Source organism: Rhinolophus sinicus, linkage group LG02 (genome assembly GCF_036562045.2).
Source record: "Rhinolophus sinicus isolate RSC01 linkage group LG02, ASM3656204v1, whole genome shotgun sequence".
NCBI classification, from domain to species: Eukaryota; Metazoa; Chordata; class Mammalia; order Chiroptera; family Rhinolophidae; genus Rhinolophus; species Rhinolophus sinicus.
Window position 1 is genome coordinate 96930392 of NC_133752.1, and position 24586 is coordinate 96954977.

Consider the following 24586-nt stretch of genomic DNA (forward strand, 5'->3'; position numbering starts at 1 on the left):
GTCAAACTCTGGTGTGTGACACTGGGAGACCTAAGGAGCTGTTTAAATCATTGCTATAGAATATCAGAGGAAAGAGGTCCTTATTTTCTGATATTGCCCCCGCTCCCTGACCATCCACCCCCCTCCTCTCAACCCTCCCCATCTGGCCTGACAGTGGAACATAGGAGTAAAAATAAGGAGAGAAATTAGATGAGGATTTTGTTTTGGTTTATTTTAATAGAAGGGGTACAGGAGGAGGTGTTATTTCAGAGTCAACTTTGCTACCATGTTCAGAGAAATACTGTCTGGAGTTCAGTCAATCAACAAATATTTATTGAGCACCTACTATGTGCCAGGCATTATACGCGGAGCTGAAGACAGTAAACAATACAGAATTCCTACCTTTGAGATTTAGGTAAAACTTCTTGATTTTGTTCTATTGGGTCTTTATCTTCACTTGGTATACTTTAGTTGAATATGAGTGGGCAACTTGAAAACTTTTAGTGCATTCTTTATGCTGATTTGTCTGATTTCCAGGATAGAATACAGGATTAGAAACTGTAAAGGATCAGATTAATTCGTTCTTTTTATCTTTTTTTGTTTTTAAGGGGTGTCATGAAAGTTGACATAAATCTTCAGAAAGTGGATATTGACCAGTGTTCGAGTGATGGCTGGTTTTCAGGAACTCACAAATGTCACCTTAACAATTCAGAGGTAAGAACTTGAAAATAAAGCCCTCTGAAATCAGAAGCTCAGAAATGTATTACTTTTGATATAGTGTATTTTTGTGGGTAAGTGAACAAGAGGCATCTTACTGGGAAAAAAAATCTGTGCAGGTTTGAATGTTGCTTAATGAACTGAAAAAGGAGTAGGACATGAAATTGGTGCAGAATACTGTTCATTTGAAGACTAAGCGAAGGCTGAAAGTGAAATTATGTCTGAAAGTTGGCTTTAGTCAAAGGCTGACCCTATTCTTCATAAGGGGCTGGCAATTAAAATAGCAGTGAAGTGAAAAACTAGTCCCGGAGGGGTCAACCAGATTATGCATATTTTAATGGAATATGATGTTTGTTTAAACCTTGATGCTTTCATTCAGACACACTGCCATCTGCTAGAAAAGCAATAGAGAAAATGTAGTAGGAAAATTCTGAAAATAAGGAGAAAACTGTATACAGAGACTTGGAAAGGAAACGTGTGTATTTGTGTGTGTGTGTTTCCAATTTTCAGCTTCTATCCATGCTATATTTCATGGGCCTATGGTTGGTTAGGAAAAGGCATAGGGATCATACATCTGGAAATAAGACTGTCACTTTTCCTTTGTAGTTTCAGAGAGGAAATGTGATGACATCCTGATTTCATTTTCAGTAATCTATTTCTGAGGTCCCAAAATGTTAAGAAACAAATATACAATAAAGTTTCTGATCTTAAATACTTGGGCTATCCTGACATTGAGTTCATGAATTTGTGAGGAAAGCCTACTTGATTTATTTAAAAGAGGGGATAGTCCCATAAACGTAGTAATCTACATCTTTAATTTTTTTGCCGTTTGTGAAAGAGGGTTGTACCTAATGCAGTTTTAAGGTAAGGAATATTAAATCAGAGGGAAAATTAACAATAAGCATTTATTTGTGCCATTATACAAACAAAAAAGTGCACAGACATGTGCATTTGTACATACATGTATGTATACCCATTATATATTTCCCTTCACATATTCTGCCATACACAACCCACGTACTGTCATACTCATACCACTCCCCAAATAGCCTATAGTTTCCCACACTCCCCCTACACTCTACACACACACCTCCACCTGTCCCTCCATACTCCCCACCACAATATCCCTCAACTTTCCCACCCACTAAACTTCCCGGAACCCCCCATCATTCTCCACATCCCCCTAAATCCATTACACATCTCCACCATGTCCCCATGACCCCCACTTCCTCAGTACCCCATGGAACGTCCCACACATCCCCATACCCCTCCCACATCTCCATACACCTCTGTTTGGTGCTGACTTCCTCCACTCTCCCATAATTGGGACCCAGTTATGCAAGGAAATGTTTCTTTTTTGTTAGCTCTCAGAAGTTAAGGTCCTCTTTTCACCTCCTTCCTCTATTTATTCTTAGAGTTTGGAACATTTCTGGATATCCATTTTCCCTTGGATGATTCTGGCATTTCTAAAGATATGAATTTCAGTTACTGATTTGGTGAATATCTTTAGCCTGATTATTATCTCCATGCCAGTGGTTTATACAGCCTCTTAGCTTCATCTTTTAGCCAGAGTGGATTTTTTCTGCATGGGTGTCATATTGTATATATTGATCTGTATGTGCTCATTTCTGTATAGTCTTGTTTCGTTGGTGTTCCTGGGTGGTTCAATAAGCAGTCTGTTCAGAAACAAAGAGATATGTATTTTTCAGTTTGTTACAGTTACTGCTTCCCTCTAATAATGTAGTTTTTGTTTCCTTATCATACATCTATTTATTTGACTAGATGGTCCCATTGAAAGAATTACTTTCTCCTTTTGGAAAAGTGATTCATTTTCATTGCATCAGGATTATTAACTTTCCAGGTGTTGTGTCTTTTTAAAACTTTCAAAGAAACTAAGTTATTTCAAGATAAAATATGATCCTCTATTCTGGTTAACAAAGATTGATTTGAAATGTATAACTTTGGGGATTGCATATGGGACCATTGTATTTATTTGATTCCTATAGGAAAAACTGGAAAAATGTATCCTCCAAGACAACCAACAGTTCAATGAATCTCATTTGAAAATGTTGTGGAAAGAGGTTCAATGATCAAAAAAATGACATCATCAAACACTGAAATGTCTGTAAGACTTAGACTCTGGATCCCTCCGCCCCCTTTCCTTGGCCAGGTACTGGAGTTGGGATTAGGAGACCTCGGTGTTCTGGCCTGGGCCCATGAGGCCCTTGGAGCTTCATCTGACTTACACACGGCTGTCACGGAACCCATCACCCTTTTTTGACTGGGCTTCTGTAAGGCCCTGTATTTGGTGCTGGTCACTCAGGGCCGCTGCGTCAGTTCCATACCACATTCTCAGTCTGAGGACTAGCGATAGTCCTTCAACTTCTTGCCTGTACTGATATGAATGGGAGACTACGAACTGGCCTCTCTTCAAATTTTCACTCCTTGGGAAAATGGAAAGAAAAATCTCTTGTTCAGGGCATTTTTTCACCTGCACTGGCTCTCCTTTTTGTTCCTTGTCACAAATCTGTTACTGACCCCAAGAATCACTGTGTAAATTGGCTTATTTTGGGAAGCAGTTCACATGAATCATATTTGTAGGGTGTTGAGGCCAGCCTTTATGAATGTCTATAGCATTAAAAACAGAGACACGCATCACGTTTACTGTGGGTTTTATCTTGCTAGTGTTTAACATTTTTCTTATAAATAGACAAATTTAGAAGATAGACAAATTTCAAAGTTATAATTGAAGCAAACTTTTCATTGCAAAAATTCTTCCAGTGGTTTGTTGATTTTTCAGCCTCCAAGGTATCTTAAACCAGGAGAGTGACTCTGATGTTGGAAACAGATAAGTGATATGTGACCAATGACAAAAGCCTCAGGAGCATTTTAGAACAGCATGGAATGGTTTGTGAGGAAAATAATTACTCATGGGGAGTGGTTCATTACAGGATGTAGGAGGCTGCTAGGTATGTTTTGAAGGGCACAGTAAAACAAAATCTGAGTCGACAACCTTGAACTGGATTGCAGGATTATTCTGGCTGTTTTTGTAACTGATTTAGGTCACTGCAATCTGGACTTGATCATGTTGTCAGTATCCATTTAAATAATTCTTTACCTATTTCATATCCCTGTTTGCTTTGAGTACACAAAATCTTCTCTTACGGAATAGTTTATTTAAAACATTAAAATAAATTAATACTCATCTTTGTTTTAAAGGTATTTTTTTGTTTTAAAGGTATTTAAAGGTTTTTTTTTTTGTTTTAAATGTATTTTTTTGCTTTGTTTCCATGATTAAAAAAAACTTTTAAATCACTATTTGAAGTAGGAAACATTAGGACAGAATATAACTGTCTTTGTTATATTCTATTAGTAGAAATGCTTTAAGTATCCACACATACTTTAATATGACCATCAGTATATTTTTTACCTACAAAGTGTACATGTATCGTTTGTTAAACTAATATGTCCTACATATTATAAGTCAGAAAACTTAATCAGGGTGAGGTAAAAATGAAATAATATTTTCATGTAGATTATATTTTATAAAAATAAGTAATCTTTAACGAAAGCAAGGTAATCGATCACAATTTTTGAAATATTTTTAGTGAGATTGTTATGATTGCTTCTGCTTCATTATTTCTTAAAATCTTAGTTTAATACTTGATAATGCAGTGACTCACAGGTCTCTAAGTTCAGTTTATTTTTATACTTAGTGTTAATATCTGTCCTAGTTGAAAATATACCACACAAGGATATGTCAGTTGAAGAAGAAATAAATTGTTGGCTGTGTTTGATAAATCACAATATTCGTTTGTCAGTTCCATCTACCAATTTTGCAAAGAATTTTGCAGAAATATAGCTGGCAATTTTTAATCTTACCTGATGTCAGTTAGTCCCTGAAAACTAATTGGAATGCTTGGCATTTTAATATTTTAAAGGAGTAGGTTAAAAATTCAGTCAAACTTTCATGAGGAATATTTTCAAACAGATTAGGACGTTTTATTTCCAAGTTTAAACTATATGGCTATGTGAGTATTTATAGCTTTTGGCAACAAAAACCACACATCACTGAAAACATTTCCAAATATCCACTTTCAAAATGTTCACTTCAAAAGGCTTTCCTTATGGATTATTAAAATGTCACTTTTACTTTGAAGGAAGAGCTTAGATGTTTTTTTGAAAATACCTGCTGCGTAGACAGTTGTCATCATGGAGCTGGTCAGAAAATTTGGAACATTTGTCTTTTTTTGTAAAAAGCAATGCATAACTAATCTTTAAGTTCAGAAACAAAGAGTTCACTTTGAGATAATCAGAACATCTTTGTGTGGGAAAAGATTTTCCAGGTCACACACCAGAGAATGGAGAAAGTCAATTTGAAGAATCTCGAGAGTATCTCTGAGAGGGTGTTATAGATCATTGCTATATTTAGATATTTCTTTTTCCTTTTTGACTGACAGGGTGGATTGCTAATGCAAACAAACAAAAACTTAAAAATCAGATTTTTACACTAGGAAGTAGGTGAATCCACAGTAAAGACTGTGGATGGGTTTCACTTTTTCTGTTGTTTCAACTCAAAAGATTTTATCAGAATCTTATAAATAAAGCTACTAATTAATATTAATACTTACAATGGCTGCAACTATTTAGTAGCGCTTGCTTTGGGCCAAGACTTGTTCTATGTGTTTTACACACATTAACTTAATCTTTATAGTCCCCATTTTACTGATGAGAAAGCTAAACCCAGAGATGTTGAATAACTTGCCCATAATCACACAATTAGTAATTGGCAGAGCTGGAATTAGAATCCAGATTTGTCTAATTCTAGAACATATTTTTTTTTATACTACTATCTTATACTTGTTTTTTTTACGGAACATAACCAGATAAATCCATTTAGGATTAGAAGTGAAAATGTACAGGGAGTTTTAGATTATAAACTACATTTAACTTTGGCTATTGGGTTGCAGAGATTATGAGATATTGCCCTATGTCAGATGTCACTTTAGATACGGTCCATAGGCATTATATTAAGTAACTTCTGGGAAAATCTAGCATCTCTCTTAGTGAAGCGAGGAATTAAAGTTTCCTTAGGCTCTGCATTTGTGTTTAAGTCTAAGGCTATTCTAAGGCTATCCATAGGAAGCGATTGCATGGATTGATGTTAACCTGCAGTGAAGGTTGTAGTAGTTATAGAGTTTTATTTGGGGCCTTGTACTGATCAGAATGTTCATCAATTCTTTGAGTAATGATACAGGAGACAAGTAATTAATAATAACACATTCATCAACAGTTAAAAATCAGAGACTAAAAAGACACTGCTGAGTTGGAGAAATGGACACGTCTATCAAGATGAACCTTAATAGGAACAATGGTAAGACCCTGAATGTGAATCAAAAAACCTTTCTTTGCAAGCATAGGAAGAGTGATATGGTTTAGTTGTAGCACATGTAAACAATATTGGGGAGAACACTTGAAGGTTCAGTAGGATTCAACAGTATGATATGGTTGTAAAGCAACAACAGTAAAAGCCAACTTAGTCGTAGGTGCTTTTCTAGACTTTGGGAGGTTCACATGTCACTATTGTAAACTTAGCAGAAAATACCTGGAATAGAGTGACAAAGAATATAGAAATTGAATATAGAATATATTCTTTATATTTAATATTCTATACTGGACATAGAATATGTATATAAATATTCAGTATATTGAATTGAAATTCAATATACGAGGTGTGATCACAAAATATGGTGAATTCTGCTGCCAAGTGCTATTCAACAGAAAGGCAGGGATCTTCAATATCAGAAGTGGCACATTGAACCTTAGTAATAGTGTGTGACAAGTAACAACTTGCTTGGTGCAGTCGGTCGGGTGTGAGCCACACTTGAGAGAAGGTGTGTTTTAAAGTGTGCTGTAAATCATGGATCACGAACAATGCATTAACACAAAATGGGCAAATGGTTTCATCCTCCATCATGACAATGATCTGTGTTACACATCGCCTCTGATATGGCAAATTCTGTCAAATAAAAGCATTATGGTGTGTCCTCATCCACCTTATTCACTAGATTGGGCACCATGCAACTTCTGGCTCTTCTCCAGTCAAAATGACCACGAAAGATAAACATTTTGAATTGATTCAGGTCATGAAGGCAGCCACAACAATGCAACTAAAGACGCTTATGAAAGAGGACTTCCAGAACTGCTTCAGAAAGTGGCAAGAATGATGGGATAAGTGTGTTCGAAGCGAGGGGGATTAATGGCAATGTGTCTTTCCCTGTAATAAACTTTTAAAAATTTTAACATTCACTGTATTTTGTGATCACGAACCTTGTAGAAATGGAAACCCATTCAGAAGAGAAAAAATAGTATTACTACCATGTTTCCCCCAAAATAAGACCTAGCCGGACCATCAGCTCTAATGCATCTTTTGGAGCAAAAATTAATGTAAGACGCAGTGTGTTATTTTATATATTATATTATATTATATTATATTATATTATATTATATTATATTATATTATATTATATTATACCTGGTCTTATATTAAAATAAGACTGGGTCTTATATTAATTTTTTCTTCAAAAGATGCATTAGAGCTGATGGTCCTGCTAGGTCTCATTTTTGGGGAAACACAGTAAGAACTTTGAAACCTTGTTTTTTGAAAAATCAAAGAAATAGTGAAGGTTTTCCAGAGAAGAGAAGACTCATGGATGATCTGACAACTGCCTTCCAATATGAAAAGAGCTATTGTATGGATATTTATACTTTATCTGAAAGGACTCAGGGGCTATTGTGACTTATCAGTAATCCAACAAGAACTACAGAAGGCTCTGTTTAGCTCGATGTAAGTGGAACTTACTAACAATCAGAATTGTTCAAAAATTGAGAATGTATATTTTTAACAGAGACTGTATATTGTAAATTTGAATATCAGATTTGTTCAATCACACATCGCCAGGATGACCGCTTAGTGAGGATGCTATAGGCTTTGGTATTTTCAACAGTGAAAGGTACCACTTGACAGAATTTTGCAGGCCTCATAAAAACTTCATGCAACATTGGCTATAAATTTCTCTGCAACCCTAAGATTTTATATTTCTAGTATACTGTAAAGGGATCCACAAAAAGGTGTTTCCATCCAAAAGCAGCACTTACTGTCCTTGCAAATGCAATACCTTGAATTCTCACATTGTATGTGGGTGTGCCTGCCAAACCTGAGATGTTCTGATTTTTCTCTGTGATGATGAGAAAGCAAACTATTATTTATCATTGCCACCTTCATTCAAGCTAGCTTCTGGGATTTGATTTCCAGTTACTCATTAAGCACTTTGGGGATAGTGATGCAGGACTAATTAATTTGGATGGAAATGAGAAGGAAAAGCCAAAAAGTGTTTAGATGACACGCGATTGCAAATCTGGGATAATCTGAGCCAGAAAGAGGGCAATACAGGGGAATATCATTAATTTTTTTCTGTAATTTGTTTCTCTTGCTTATAAAGAAATCATATATCTTACACTAGGAGATAAACCCATTTTTCAGCTATGAGAAAGTCGTGGTATTTGGTATCTGTTCCTGAATGACACTCCTTTGTATACATGCCATGTCACTGGATTATATCACCAACCTTCTTGACCTGTTGATGTAATATTGGGCCCTTTGAAGGGTTTGAATTAGAATGTAAAAGGAGAGCACCACCTGTTTGTCTAAGGTGAATAAACTCTATCTACATCATGTATATCTATCTATCTATCATCTATTTATCTATCATCTGTCTGAGCTATAAAACTATTTTCTCGATTTATAGCTTTCTACTTTATCAACTTTGTGCATTGCATAGAATGTTTAAAAAAATTTTGAAAACCCATATAAGATTTTATTCCATGTGTGTGGTATAGGTAAAGGCACTTTTGATAATATTTGCTGGTAGTTAAGTTTTCTTTAGCCCAAGTCTGAAGAGTCTGTGAAATCCCCAAGAGCGAAGTGTGCCATTGATACAAGTTTGTTTTTCAATCTCTGTATAAGAAAATTATTATTCAATAATAATAAACAAGGCATATTCATTTAATACTTAATTACCCTTGTTATTTCTATTTTCTAGATGAGGAAACTAAGACAGAGTGGTTTTAAGTAACTTGACTAAGGTCATAAAACTAGCAAATAGTGGTTCAGGAATTTAAACTATAGGAAGGTAGTATAGGTGATAAATGGTTGATAGGACAGAGAATCACTGGTAGTGGTCCATGGGATAATACTATTAGTCTTGTTGTGGTTCTGCCCATGGGAGCTCAGTCAAAAGGCATGCTAGAATCTTATTTATGTGGGAAATTAGGAGTAGACCAAACAAGAAGAACTGATCTACCTTTCAGATGGCAAAAACAAATTCCCAAGAGAGTGTGGCAAGCTCACATACAAATTTGGGTTAGGATCAATATATAGTAGGTTCCATCTTGCAGGAGTGTGAGTAGCAGCAGCAGAAGTTTCTTGCCAGTAGTGGTACTCTTGTTTCAATGTATGGCAGTGAGTTGGGATGGTAGGAATGTCCAATTTGAAATAGGACCCAAGGGATAAGATCCATTTCCTTTGACAGAGGTTGGTGAGGGCTGTATACATTGTCTGGACATCAGGTAACAGGGCAGGTGTTAAGGGAAAGGACCCATTCCCAGCAGGGAATTAAAATACAAATCAGACATGGGAATCAAAGTTGAGTATGGAGGATTGCAGTTCACTGCATATAGGGATACCAAGAGGATCCTCTGTGGTTATGATAATATATAAATACATTTTAGATGCTAACCATTGCTGATGACAGAACAACTGAAATGCTGCCAAACTTCTCTGACATAAGGTTGGAGTGGGGCTGAGTTTAAAGGTGGGAGATCAACAGCGCATTCAGCTGTGCTAGAGTAGGCTGTGTCAAGAGGATTCACTCGCATGTACCAATGAATATCAACTCAAAATATCAGACTTTCTTGATCTTGTCATTTCAGGGACAGAACTTCTAATGAAATATGAAGCTAGTGAACAGATTTGGAATATGTAGCTAAATTTATAATGGAGCCAATCAGGAAAAAAGTCTCTACCTATTAAACCTTTGCTTTTGTCACATTCAGTAGCAGAAAAATTGCTGCTTGTCCTATTCTAGATATGAGAAGCAATCAGAATATACAGTGAGTGCCTGAGGGTGACTTCTTTGGGGTTAAATATAGCTTTGCATCATTAGCTTATGTGGGAAAAAATCCCATTATGACAGCAAATCAGATCTAATCTGGCACTCCCTCTGCTACAATTATATAAAATATGGTGGAAACTTGTCAAAGCTTTCAGTGAGAAATGAGGCTACCGATTCTTGGCAGCCCCCTTTTTGAGCACAGTGGAGAATCATGTTGCTTAGTTACAGCCCTTGGCTGATTTAGAAAGCTCTCACTGACTGTATTATGCAAGAGTTAAACTCTACTCCTTGATAGCTATTTTTTTCCCTAAGAGAAAAGATTTATTTACCACCTTCTTTTCTTTTGTATTTTTTACCAAGTCATTTATGTGTATTCATGCAGGACAAGTTTCAATTTATCATTGTTTTTCCCTCCCCAAGGCTTATAGATGGAGAGAGAACAAGTGGGTGGTTGACGATACAAGCAGAGCATAAAGTATTGAAATGATTAAATGATTTGTCCTCAAAGTAATGTGCAAGGGTCTCTTTCATTTTTTTTTTTTTTTTTGTCATTGGAAGTCATTTTTTGTCATTTGAAGTCATTGTGTTTTTTCCCCCTTTCAGCTTATTCATAGTTTGGGTTACTATTGTGTTTATAATGCACAAGAATGTGTAAAATTATTTATTTTTTTGCATTTCAAAATATAAACTCATGTGAAGGTGTAGAGAACAGTGAATGTAACTGGTGAAACACGGATAAGAATAGGGGCTGGAATTAGCACCAAAAGAATGAAAACAGAAGGATTGAGAAAAAAACAAATAACGGTAAATGAAGATTTAGAGCAATTATTGTACATGAAGCAGAAAAGTGTGTAAAGGGGGAAATGTTAGATAGGACAAAGCCAATTTCAATGGGATAAAAAAACCTCAAGGACTCATAAGTCTGGAGAAGACTCTAAGAAACTTTGGGTTCGTGCTCTGTCTCTAGAAAGGAGAATCTTTATACTATTCTAAAAATATGATATCCACTTTATTTTTATAGCTGCTCAGGAAAGAGAGCTGTTCCTCAGCAATACTTTCTATTATCTTACCCTAATTATTGTAATGAAGTAAAGCCATGACCTAATCTTGATTGTGTAATTATTTCAGTAGATTTTACTATAGACTTGTCAGTACAATCTCTGTTCATGCCTGCAAAATCAGTTTTTTTCTGCTGGTGCCTACAATTCTATGATCACCTGGAAGAAATGCTATAGAGTTGATTCTGTATTTACATCCAGAAATAGAAGAATGGATAACTGCCTCTACAGGCTTGGTACCATTAAAATTCTAGTTCTATTAAAGCCCAGAATTTACAAACTTAGAATTTAAGCCAACTTGCTTATGGGCTTTGTTTTCATGCTCGTCTGTAAATCACCTTCATTTGCTACCTTTAAAAATATGTTTGTCTAATGCAGTCATTTTCAAAGTGTGCTCCTGGGGTCCTCAAGACCTGGTCAAGAGAAACTGTAAAGTTAAAGCTGTTTTCATAACAATTCAAAGACATATTTGCCTCTTGAACTCTCTATTCTCTTATGGGTGTACAGAGGCTACACATGATATGATATATAAACAGATTGGATGCAGAAAGAAATATGAGAATCTGTCTTCTAATAAGCCAGATTTTGAGGAGATTTGCAGAAATTGGAAACAATGATCCCCTTGCTTTTATTTTTTGTTTTGAAAAATGTAGTTATTTTTCATAAATACGTTATCTATGTTAACATATTATGGGCTTGTTGTTATTTTAAAATAAATCAATAATTATTTTTAAATTTTCTCTGTTTTAATATCTAATATGGCAAATAGCAATGGATGTAGCCAATACAAGTGAAAGCTCTCTGGGATTGTCAATAATTTTCAAGAGTGTAATTGATCACAAGACCAAAAAAAAAGAGAGGTCCGATCTAGTGCACTCATCAGCTACTGCATGATTCTGGCCTTGACTCCACTTTCTGGTTTCTATGCTTCTCTCTCTTCCTTTGATGATTTTACTGACATACTTCTGTACCCCATCTCCCCTCCTGATAATTTCAGCCGGAGACTCCACTGAATTCTTAGCCCATTGTCATCAGAATGATGGGATGACACAATACTCACATAGTTAAAAATAGCATCTGTCTAAAAATAAAATTTCACACATTAAGTTTGGTATGTATTTCTAATGATAGTGAATACATTACAGGTAAAAATCATGTGTTATTTCACTTACTAGATAATTTGAATAAAAAAGAAAATTTAATTTTGATTTCACTTTTAAACAAATTTGACCAAAACATCAAAGGACGGAATATACTGTATTTTACCTTTCAAATTGGAATTATCAATGTAAAATCAAAATCATTTGAACTGTATAGAATTCTGCAAACCTAGTAGTACAAAGACCTGTAGCACATGTTTAGCTAGTGATATTATTTAATAATAGTATATTTCACATAAATGCCTCAAAATTTTCTTCTGAGGATTAGTCTGAAGTTTTACTATCAGTTGGTAAACTGGTCAGCAGCTAATTAATTTTTGTTTTGAATTAACACATTGTGAATTAAGTAAATATCATTTTTTTGTGTTCAACCAAGACATTCTTAGGACCAAATAAATATCATGTATATGTGCAAAATGAAAAGTCAATTTAGTGTTTTATTCCCTTTGTTAAAATTGTTCAGAGATCCTAGAATCATTTTTTTTTTCCTTAAGTGAAAGACTTCACAGTTTTCTTTTATTTGATTGACAGCTATACAGTGACATTTTGTTACCCTTGAAATATGCCTCATTGGATGCCTGTGTTGCAGCTAAGGGTGGGTAGTGAGTGGGAATGAGAGGAAATGAAATCCTTTTCTCCTTGGTCAGCGTTGGTTCGATCTTCTAAAAAAAATTTTTTTTCAGTTACAGTTGACATTCAGTATTAGTTTCAGGTGTACAGATTCGTGGTTATGTATTTATATAATTTATGTAGTGATGACCGCATTAGTCTAGTATCCACCTGGCACTATACATAGTTGTTGCAACATTATTGACTATATTCTCTATGGTGTACTTTATATCCAGTGACTTATTGGCTACCAATTTGTGTTTCTTAATCCCTTCACCTTTTTCACCCAGCTCTCCAACCCCCACTACCCTCTGGCAACCATCAGTTTGTTCTCCGTATCTATGAGTCTGTTTCTGTTTTGTTTCTTCATTTATCTTGTTCTTTAGATTTCACATATGAGATCATATGATATTTGTCTTTCTCAATCTGACTTATTTCACTTAGTATAATACCCTTTAGGTCCATCCATGTTGTCACAAGTGGTAAGATTTCATTCTTTTTTATGGCTGAGTAATATTTGATCTTACATTATAGAAGTGCTTGGTAGCCAGGTTCCCTGGTGGCAATATGTTAAGCTTTCTCTTTTCTTTGCTCCCACATCCAGTCACTGTGAAGTCTTGTTAATTCTACCTCAGTGTCTTGTCAATTTGTTTTCTTCTCTCATCTTACAACTGACTTAGTTTTAGTCCTAATCATTCTTGTTTGAACTTTTTAGTACCCTCCTGTCTTCAGTTTTATTCCTCCCCAATTCATCATCTGCACTGCTGTCAACATGATTTTTTAACAAATGATATGCTGACTATATCATCCTGTATTTTTTTCTTGAGACAGTATTACATAGCAGTTAAAAGTGTTGGCTTTGGATTCAGACTGCCTGTGTTCTGAACCTTTCTGTGCCTCAACCTCCTTTAAATGGGAATGATTCTATGTTGTATATAAAATGCTTTGCACAGCTTTGCACATTGTCTAGAAATATTAGCAATTTTCCATAGCACTTTGAAGTGATTAATTATAATTATTTATTTATATCTATCTTCTATGCTACGTTGTAAGCTCCATGAGGGCAGAAACTGTATCAGCTATGCTACCATTGGTATCAGCTATGAAGATAAATGAAGAAACCAATGGTATTAGCTATGATACCATTGTATCTCAGGTGCCATAACAATGTCCCTAATAAAGGTCCTCCACAAGTATTTGCTTTGACTGCTTAATATTATTCAGGGACTCTCCTTAATCTCTGGACTAAAGGCCACCTTATATGTATGCCTTTCTAAATCTAAATTCCTTCTCATTCTACAATACCCAACCGCTTGCCTTCCATGATTCTACCATGGTGTTTCATGTCTCCACGCATTTATTTGCACATGCTCTTATTTTAAATTTTTTTTAGATAACATAAAATTTCCCATTTTAACATCTATACTACTGTATTAAAATGATTTGAGTACTGTTAATTATAATAACTATATTTATGGGATGCCTGCCCTTTCATTGTGTCATATATGTATGTGTGTGTCTATACATACATATGTATATAAATATGTATATATAAAAGTGTATTTAATCCTCAAAACAGTCCTCAAAAATACCTATAATTCTAATTTTACAGATGAGGAAACTGAGGCTCAGAGGTTTTTAAAAATTAATGTAGGTGACATGTTAATTAAGAATTTGGAGGGGCCGGCCCGGTGGCTTAGGTGGTTAGAGCTCCATGCTCCTAACTCCCAAGGCTGCCGCTTCGATTCCCACATGGGCCAGTGGGCTCTTAACCACAAGGTGCCAGTCAACTCCTCGAGTCCCACGAGGGATGGTGGGCAGTGCCCCCTGCAACTAAGATTGAACACGGCACCTTGAGCTGAGCTGCCTCCCGGATGGCTCAGTTGGTTGGAGCGCGGTCTCTCAACCACAAGGTTGCCAGTTCAATTCCTCGACTCCCGCAAGGGATGGTGGGCAGCGCCCCCTGCAACTAAGATTGAACACAGCACTGAGCTGAGTTGCCACTGAGCTCCCGGATGCCTCAGTTGGATGGAATGCATCCTCTCAACCACAAGGTTGCCAGTTCGACTCCCGCAAGGGACGGTGGGCTGTGCCCCCTGCAGCTAGCAATGGCAACTGGACCTGGAGCTGAGCTGCACCCTCCATAACTAAGATTGAAAGAACAACAACTTGACTTGGAAAAAAAAAAAGTCCTGGAAGTACACACTGTCCCCCAATAAAGTCCTGTTCCCCTTCCCCAATAAAATCTTTAAAAAAAAAAAAAAAAGAATTTGGACTGATGCTGAAGCAAGAGAACCCTGAGGCAAGGGCTGTGACCTATTCATACGTCTGATTCGTACGGCTGCTGTTGTGGTTTAAATTCATGTATAATATCGTATTCATGTAATAGAATATTTCTTATGGTCACTGGTTTCATCACTATATTATACCCATAAGAAAGATTTAGATGAATTCTACCATAGCTTGTCAAGTACTCCATCTTCCTTCAGAAATGAAAAATTCCAGGTAGAGTCTGGTTACGCATGATACTCTTCCTAGTATCTGAATGCTTCTTGGATACTTCGATTGAAGGTCTAACTTTTAATTTGTTTTATATTATACTTCATTTAAAACTTCATTGATTTCGTTTACTTATTGTAAGCAGTTCTAATTAAAAATGAATAGAGGTTTAATTAAATTGATGGTTTTAATTCTTGTTAGGGAACTTCTATTATAAGTACTATAATCAACTGTTATTTTTAGAATCAAATAAAAATTCTGTACTTGTCATAATGACTTAGTTATGTACTTTAGTTTCTATTGTTTTTCACTTGTGATAGATGCATTTTGTGAAAGGGTGTAAAGATTTCAGAGTCAGTGGCTGTACATACTGTCTAGTGATTAGTATCAATTCACCACTGTCAAGTACTTTTGTCACTTGTCTAAGTTGGAAAGAACGAACGAACATGTGACGCTTTAAAAAGTGCATCTCTTTTTTACATAAGAATGGAGAGCTTTACAAATACTATTCAGCTAAATCCATATAAATCCTCCTACAACTAAACTACTAAATTAAAAATTAGATTATTTCCTTGGCATCAAGTTTTGCAGTATATATAAATGTGTAATTGGAAAAACTTATCTTCATTAATTTTCAGCCTCTCCTTTCTACTTCCCTTTCCATCCTTTTCTTCCTTTGCCCTTCCTTCCTTATTTGTCTTCCTGTTTTCTCCTTTTCCCTTTCTTACTCTCTTACTTTTAAATTTTTCTATTCTTGTTTTTCTCTTCCTTTTAAAAAAAATCTCCACTGCCTCCCAGAAAGAAAAATGAAAGCTAGAAACTGTGATTTCCAATAAGCGCTAATAAACGGCATGGAAAGGTCCTAGGAGCCTCAAACATTCCTGGAGCAGTGGTTGCATTATCTTTTAAAGTTTGGTTGTACTTTTAATATGTTATTTGAGGAAACATAATAAACTCATCATTTTATTTTATTGCAACATCTTTTATATACATTTGAAAAATAAGCCATAAATGGCCAAAATAAGTTTTTAATTTAAACTAGAATGATGGCCTGGTATGGCTTCTTGAGTCTTTTGAGCTTCTTGAGATAAGTCCATCATTTCACAGAGATTTATAAGCTGCAGATTATATGCTACTTTCAGAGAGTTTTGGAACTTATTTTCTGACTTATCTAGTTCTACTTTTAAAAAGCCATGTAGGACTTCAATCAAACCAGATCAAGAATAGAATGGATTAGAAAACAAAATTTGATTCCATGCGTGCCATATCAAATACCAATCCAGCAGCAGATCTTTCTTAAACCTAGTAATTTACCTCAAGAACACAATCACATTTAGGTCAGTTGTTCAGGATTGCACAATTAGAATATATTCCAGGGCGGCCGGATGGCTCAGTTGGTTAGAGCGCGAGCACTGAACAACAGGGTTGCCAGTTCGATTCTCAAATGGCAACTGGACTTGGAGCTGAGCTGCGCCCTCCACAACTAGATTGAAGGACAATGACTTGGGGAGATGGGAGTCAGTGGTGGAGGGAGGGTGTCGAGTGTTTATGGAGTGAAGAAACTAGAAGGGAAAGCCTGCCTCTGAAATAGACTACTTTTTAGTTTCTTTAACTCCTGCTAATAAAAAGTTTTGATTTTTTTCTAAGTGGGAGAGAAAATAGGAGGTGAGCTACTGTGGAGGTTTCTTTTCCTTTTTTAAATTCAAGGAGGTATGGAATGGCAGATAGGAGTGAGAGAACCAGCAGCGGCAACCAACCTCAAAGTTGACCGTTACGATTTCATAAATAGTGTTATCACCAAGTTTGTCTGGTTGGCGCACACTACCCTGTGTTTTCTCTGCTAGAGAATATATAAATAAATCATTTGTAAAGCTAATCTTATTTAAATGTTTCTGCAAGTAAACTTTAAAGCATCTTTTTTCTTTTTTAAAAAATTTTATTGGGGAATATTGGGAACAGTGTGTTTCTCCAGGGCCCTCAGCTCCAAGTCATTGTCCTTCAATCTAGTTGTGGAGGGTGCAGCTCAGCTCCAAGTCCAGTGGCTGTTTTCAATCTTTAGTTGTAGGGGGCGCAGCTGACCATCCCATGCGGGAATTGAACCGACAACCTTTTTGTTGAGAGCTCGCGCTCTAACCAACTGAGCCATCTGGCTACCCATAAAGTATCTTTATTTGAAAGGTTTCTGCCAGTAAAATTTAAAACATTTTTTCTAGAGTTTTAAAAACTGGGCATGTTATGATCAATTGCAATCAAATTTATTTCTAATTTGGAAAATAATGTTTAAATTCGTCTTCCTCTTCCAGCTATTTTTGTGTTATTATTCCAATGTAAATGTCCAGAGAAGCAAATATGATTTAAACATCAGTTGAATAGGGTGTTGACCACAGTTGATTGCATAATTTAAAATTTTATTTTTATAAAATTTTTCCAAAATTATAGAATTAAAATAGTTATAATTATTCATTAGAATCTTGAAAACAATACAAAGATATGAAAAGGAAAAAAATGCCTCCTACTTTTCCTCTTTTCCCCCGTCCTGAATTTCACCCATTTTTTCTGTATCCTCCCCATTACAGGATGCTAGTTATAATAACTTTTGTCAATTTAATGGGTAAAAGTATCTACTTAATTGTTGCTTGTTTATTTCTTTGAAAACTAATAAGGTTAAGAGTGTATGTGTGTGTGTGTGTATACATAATTGTAAATAAGCAATTCTGTGAATATAATGAAATATATATCTTATATAATATATAATATCTGATAGTTTGGACTAGATCATATCGTTTAGTAAGATTTCCCATTTATACTACCTGTAATCCTAGAAATTAAGTCTGGGAAAACATAGGAATGGAAATGTAACATTTTACTGGTAAAATCTTAAGTGAGTTTGGCTCCTATTCATTGGTTATATTTTCATTATCCTTTTACCTGAAGCTAAAAGAGCTCTCTGTTGGTGAACACACATGCTGAATCTTTTCTGTCAGAGGTGGAAATCAAGAGATTTAAATGTTTTTGTATGCTCCTTATACAAGCTATGAATATATTTCTTTAGTCCAAATCCACCCTTCTCTGCCTTGCCTGATGATATCTGGAGTTGAACCCTCTAAGCATCTCCCTTTTGTCAGCTGGGGCAACAATAAGCTTTTCAGTAGGTGACATTGGAGAGACACTGCCTGAAGGAACTTTTCTTCCTGGTTCCAAAATGCTCTTTCAGTCTTGCCCTGAGGGTGAGCTTCAGCCAGTGACATGCAGGGTACCCAGTGTCACATGCATACTCTCCTGTGAGTTTATACAGCGCTCACAGGCAGCTGGGGTGCCAGTGGGACAGACTCACCTTCCAGAGAGCTTCCCGAACCCCCTCCCAACACACCCTCCTTATTTCAGGAGGGTTGTTTGTCCTTTATGCAGCTTCTATCTTCTTAAAAATATGAACTCTTATTTAAAATAGCTTCTTTAACAACCTTTTGTACAAATTCTATCAACTATATAATTCCTTGGAATTCTAACCATTTTGGCCGTCCTGAATTCTCAAATCTGTCTTTTTAATTCAGGGAGATAGGATTACTCTGTTCTGTGAGGTAGTCTGAGAAGTCTCTGCAGTCAGTAAACTAGGGCAATCACAGGGATTGCCTCTTTTTTCTCCTTCTCTCGGGAATATTCTTCTGCTTTGCCTGTTCTCAAATTGTTTTATTTATGTTTCCTGTTTTATATTTGACTAAGGCAGCAAGGTAAATATGTTATTCCATAATGCTTAGAGGTGAAATCCACTTCTGTTTTTTGAAATATTACAAATTAAGTAGTATTAATGATAACTAATATTTTTTAAAAAGCGCTTGTTTGCATTAGTATACATGATTACCATTGTCTTTCCTGAACATTAGATTGTCTTTCTGGCATCATTTTTATTCTTCCTGAAATGTATCTTTTGAGATTCATTTACTGAGGTTTCCTGGTGGTGAACTGTGTTTTTATTTGTAAATAATTTTATTTTATCATCATTCTTGAAAGATACCTTTGCCAGACACCAATTCTGCGTTTTCCCCTCAGTCCTTCAAAGGTACTAGTCTGCTGCCTTCTGGCTTTCATTATTGCTGTTGAGAAATCTGCTGTTTCTCTAATTGCCCTGATTTTGTAGGTGCCCTGGCTTCATCTCTGTAGGTGCTTTTAATTTTGTCTTTTTTATTCTCAGCGCTTTTTTTAAAAATAATTTTTTATTTTTTAATTATAGTTGACATGCAATATTATATTAGTTTCAGATGTACAACACAGTGATTAGACGTTTATAAAACTTACAAAGTGATCACCCCGATAAAGCTAGTATCTATCTGACATCACACAACACTATCACAATATTATTGACTATATTCCCTATGCTTTACTTTACATCCCCATGTCTGTTTTGTAACTACCAGTTTGCACTTTTTAATCCCCTCATCTTTCTACCCTGCTCCCAACCTCCTCCCATCTCTCACCCCAACAAATCTAGTACCCATCTGACACCAAATATGGTTATTGGTAATAACTCCAAGTCTACTACCTATCTGACATCGTACATAGCTATTACACAGTTATTACAATATTATTGACTGTATTCCTTATGCTATACCCTATATTCCCATGACTACTGCATAACAACCAATTTGTATTTCTTTACATATACATATACATATACATATACATATACATATACATATACATATACATATACATATACATATACTGGGGGTGCCAAAAATATATATAAGTGGACACTTTGGTTAATGTTGTTCAAGCAGTAGTTCACCTCCTAAACCCCCATCTGGTTACCATCAAAATGCTCCCTGTATCTATGAGTTTGTTTCTGTTTTGTTTGTTTGTTCATTTTGTTCTTTAAATTCAAAATCACATTGCATCTGTCTTTTTCTCAGCACACTCAGCACAATACCCTCCAGGTCCATCCATGCTCCTGCAGATGGCAAGAACCCATTCCCTTCCCTGGCTGAGCAATGTTCCATTGTATATATGTACCGCCTCCTCTTAATTCATTCATCCATTGACAGACACCCAGGTTGCCTCCACATCTTGGCCATTGTAAACAATGCTGCAATGAACATATAGATGCATACATCTTCTCGAAATAGCGTTTTGGATTTCTTCAGATAAACACACAGAAGTGGGATTATTGGGTCCGTCCTTTGTCTGTTATATATAGCCTTTGTTTTAAAGTCTATTTTGTCTGCTATAAGTATTGCTACCCCAGATTTTTGTTTGTTTGTTTCCATTTCATGAAATACCTTTTTCTATCCCTTCACTTTGAGTCTGTATATATCTTTCGATCTGAAATGAGTCTCTTTTAGGCAGCATATGTAAAGGTCTTGTTTTCTTATCTATTCAGCCACCCTATCTTTTGATTGGAGCATTTAATTCATTTACATTAAAAGTAATTGTTGATAGGTATGTCATTACTGCCATTTTATTATTCATATTTTTTATCTTTTTTTAAATTTATGTCTCTATAAGATTCCGTGTAATACTGGTTTGGTGGTGATGAACTCCTTTAGCATTTTCTTGTCTGGAAAGCTTTTTATCTGTCCTTTGATTCTAAATGATAGCTTTGCTGAGTATAGTAGTCTTGGTCATTTAAGTCCTTGCTTTTCATCACTTTGAATGTTTTGTGCCAATCCCTTCTGACCTGCAATGTTTCTGTTGAGAAATCAGCTCATAGTCTAATGGGAGCTCCCTTGTAGGTAACTGGCTGCTTTTCTCTTGCTGCTTTTTAAAAAAATTATTGTTGGTTTCCAGTGTACAGAACCATATAATGATTAGATATTTACACACTTTACAAAGTAGTGATAACTCCAACAAGTCTACTACCCATCTGACAATGGTACATAGCTATCTCCACACCATTGACTATATTTCCTATGTTGTACTTCACATTTTACATCCTTGCGAAGTACATGGGATGTAAAGTACTATATGAGTGTGTGTGTGTGTGTGTACATATTATACATATACATATACCAGGGGTGCCAAAAATATATATATAAGTGGACACTTTGGTTCACGTTGTTCAAGCAGTAGTTCACTATAATCAGAAGTGCCTGGATGCTGATGGTAACCACTTTGAGCACCTTTTGTAATTGTAGAAGTCAAACATGACGTGTATTCATCTTTTGTTATCGGTATATATTGAGTATTATAATTTTAATAGTTTTTACTTTCTTAAAATGTGTATAAATTTTATTGGCACCTTCTGTATATATATATTTTAATTATAGTTGCCATTCAATATTATTTTATATTAGTTTCAGGTGTATAGCACAGTGGTTAGGCATTTACATAATTTGTGAACCGATCCCACTGATAATTCTAGTGCCTATCTGACACCATACATTGTTTTTACATTATTGATTATATTCCCCATTATGTATTTCACATCCCTGTGACTTTTTTGTGAGTACCAATTTATACTTCCTAATCCCTTCATCTTTCTCACCCATTCCCCAAACCCCCTCCCATCTAGCAACCATCAGTTTGTTCTCTGTATCTGCTCGTATGATTCTGTTTTGTTCGTTTATTCTGTTCTTTAGATTCCACATGTGAGTGAGATCATATGGCATTTGTCTTTCTCAGTCTGACTTATTTCACTTAGCATTATATCCTCTAGGTCCACCCATGTTGTTGCATATTGTAAGATTTCATTCTTTTTTATGGCAGAGTAATACTCCATTGTATAAATGTACCACAATTTCTTTACCCAATCATCTGTTGATGGGCATTTCGGTTGTTTCCATATCTTGGCTATTATGAATAGTGCTGCAGTAAACATAGGGGTGCATATATTTTTTCGAATTATTGTTTTGGATTTCTTTAAATAAATACCCAGGAGTGGAATTGTTGAGTCATAAGGTAGTTCTATTTTTAATTTTTTGAGGAACCTCCAAACTCTTTTCCATAGTGGCTGCACCAATTTGCAAGTTCACCAACGACGCATGAGGGTTCCCTTTCTCTGCATCCTCATCAACACTTGTTACTTGTTGATTTATTGGTTGTAGCCATTCTGACAGTAGTGAGGTGGTATCTCATTGTGGTTTTTATTTGCATTTCTCTGATGATTAGTGGTTTGAGCATCTTTTCATATTTCTAGATCCCATATGTCAATTGGCTATCTGTGTGTCCTCTTAGGAGAAATGTCTGTTCAGGTCCTCTGCCCATGATTTAATTGGATTGCTTTTGGTGTTGAGTTGTATGAGTTTTTTATAAGTTTTGCATAGTAACCCCTATCAGATGTATCAAATTGCAAATATCTTATCCCATTGAAGGGTGTCTTTTCATTTTGCTGATGGTTTCCTTTGCTGTGAAATAACTTTTTAGTTTGATGTAGTCCCATCTGTTTATTTTTTATTTGGTTTCCCTTATCCAAGGAGATATATTAGTACAAATATTATGAAGAGTAATGTCTGAAGGTTTACTTCTGTATCTTCTTTTATGAGTCTTATGGTCTCAGGTCTTACATTTAAGTCTTTAATCCATTTTGAGTTTCTTCTTGTACATGGTGTAAGAAGGTGGTTCAGTTTCATTTTTTCTTTTTTTTGGCATGTATCCATCCAGTTTTCCCAGTACGTTTACTGAATAGACTGTGTCTACCCCAATGTAAATTCTTGCATCCTTTGTCATGAGTTAAATGACCATATAGATGTGGATTTATTTCTGGGCTGGGCTCTCTGTTCCATTGATCTATGTGTTTGTTTGTATGCCAATACCATGCTGTTTTGATTACTATAATCTTGTAGTATAATATCAGGTAGCATGATATCTCTAGCTTTGTTCTTCTTTCTTAAGATTGCCATGGCTATTCAGGGTCTTTTATGGTTCCATATAAATTTTAGGATGATTTGTTCTAGTTCTGTGACAAATGCCATTAGTATTTTGATAGGGATTGCATTGAATCTATAGATTGCTTTGGGTAGTATGGACCTTTTAACAATGTTAATTCTTCCTATCCATGAGCATGGTGAATGTTTCCAATTATTTGTATCTTCTCTAATTTATCTCTTCAATGTCTTATAATTTTCTGAGTATAGGTCTTGTACCTCCTTGGTTAAATTTATTCCTAAATATTTTATTTTATTTTTTTGGTACAATTATAATGGGATTGTTTTCTTAATTTCTCTTTCTGATAGTTCACTATTGATGTATAAAAATGCGACTGATTTCTGAACGTTAATTTTGTATCCTGCTACTTTACTAAATTCATTTACCAGTTCTAATGGTTTTTAGAGCTATTTAGAACATTTAGAACTATTTACAACTATTTTATAATAGTTTTTAGAACTGTTTAGAACTAGGTGGAATCTTTGGGGTTCTATATATATATAGCACCATGTCATTTGCCAAAAAATGACAGTTTTCTTCCTTTTTCATTTGGATGCCTTCCCCTCCCCTCGCTCTTTCTTGTCTGATTGCTGTGGCTAGGACTTCCAGTACTATGTTGAACAAAAGTGGTGGAAGTTTGCGTTTTTTCATTTTTTTTGATCTTGAGAACGCTTTTAGTTTTTCCCCATTGACTATGATATTAGCTGCGGATTTGTCATATCTGGCTTTTATTATGTTGAGATATGTCCCCACTATTCCCACTTTGCTAGGAGTTTTTATCACAAATGGATGCTGGATTTTGTCAAGTACTTTTCCTGCATCTACTAATATGACCATTGATTTTTATTTTTCATTTTGTTTATGTGGTTTATCATGTTAATTGATTTGCATATATTGAACCAACCTTGCATACCAAGAATGAATGCCATATGGTCATGGTGTATTATCTTTTTAATGTGTTGCTCAATTCGGCTTGCTAATATTTTGTTGGGGACTTTTGCTTTTATGTTCATTTAAGGATATCAGCGTTTAGTTTATTTTTTTTGGTAATGTCTTTGTCTGGTTTTGAAATCAGGGTAATGGTGGCCTCATAAAATGAGCTTGTGAGCCTTCCTTCCTTCTGGATTTTTTGGAATAGCTTGAGGAGAATAGTTGTTAATTCTTTTTTGAATGTTTGGTAAACTTCACCAGTGAAACCATGTGGGCCAGGACTTATGTTTGTTGGGAGCTTTTTGATTGGAGTAGTTAATCCATTTACATTTAAAGTGATTATCAATAGGTACATAGTTATTGCCAATTTATTATTCATATTTTTGATCTTTGTTTGTTTTCTTATTTCTTCTGCTTAAAGAAGTCCTTTTAACATTTCTTATGATAATGGCTTGGTAGTAATGAATTCCCTTAGCTTTTTCTTTCTTGGGAAGCTCTTTATCTCTCCTTCAATTTTAATTGATAGTCTTGCTGAGTAGAGTAGTCTTGGTTGTAGATTCTTATTTTTCATTATTTTGAATATTTCCTGCCACTCCATTCTGGC

The 24586-nt window shown here is 35.3% G+C and overlaps 1 protein-coding gene across 1 annotated transcript in view; it reads left to right on the plus strand.

Moving 5' to 3' along the window:
• GPR158 (G protein-coupled receptor 158) overlaps positions 1-24586 on the plus strand; it is a 391014-nt gene that overhangs the window by 39297 nt on the left and 327131 nt on the right. The window contains exon 2 of the mRNA XM_074324946.1: positions 588-693. Coding sequence (XP_074181047.1) covers positions 588-693 — 106 coding nt within the window. The remainder of the gene's footprint in view (positions 1-587; positions 694-24586) is intronic.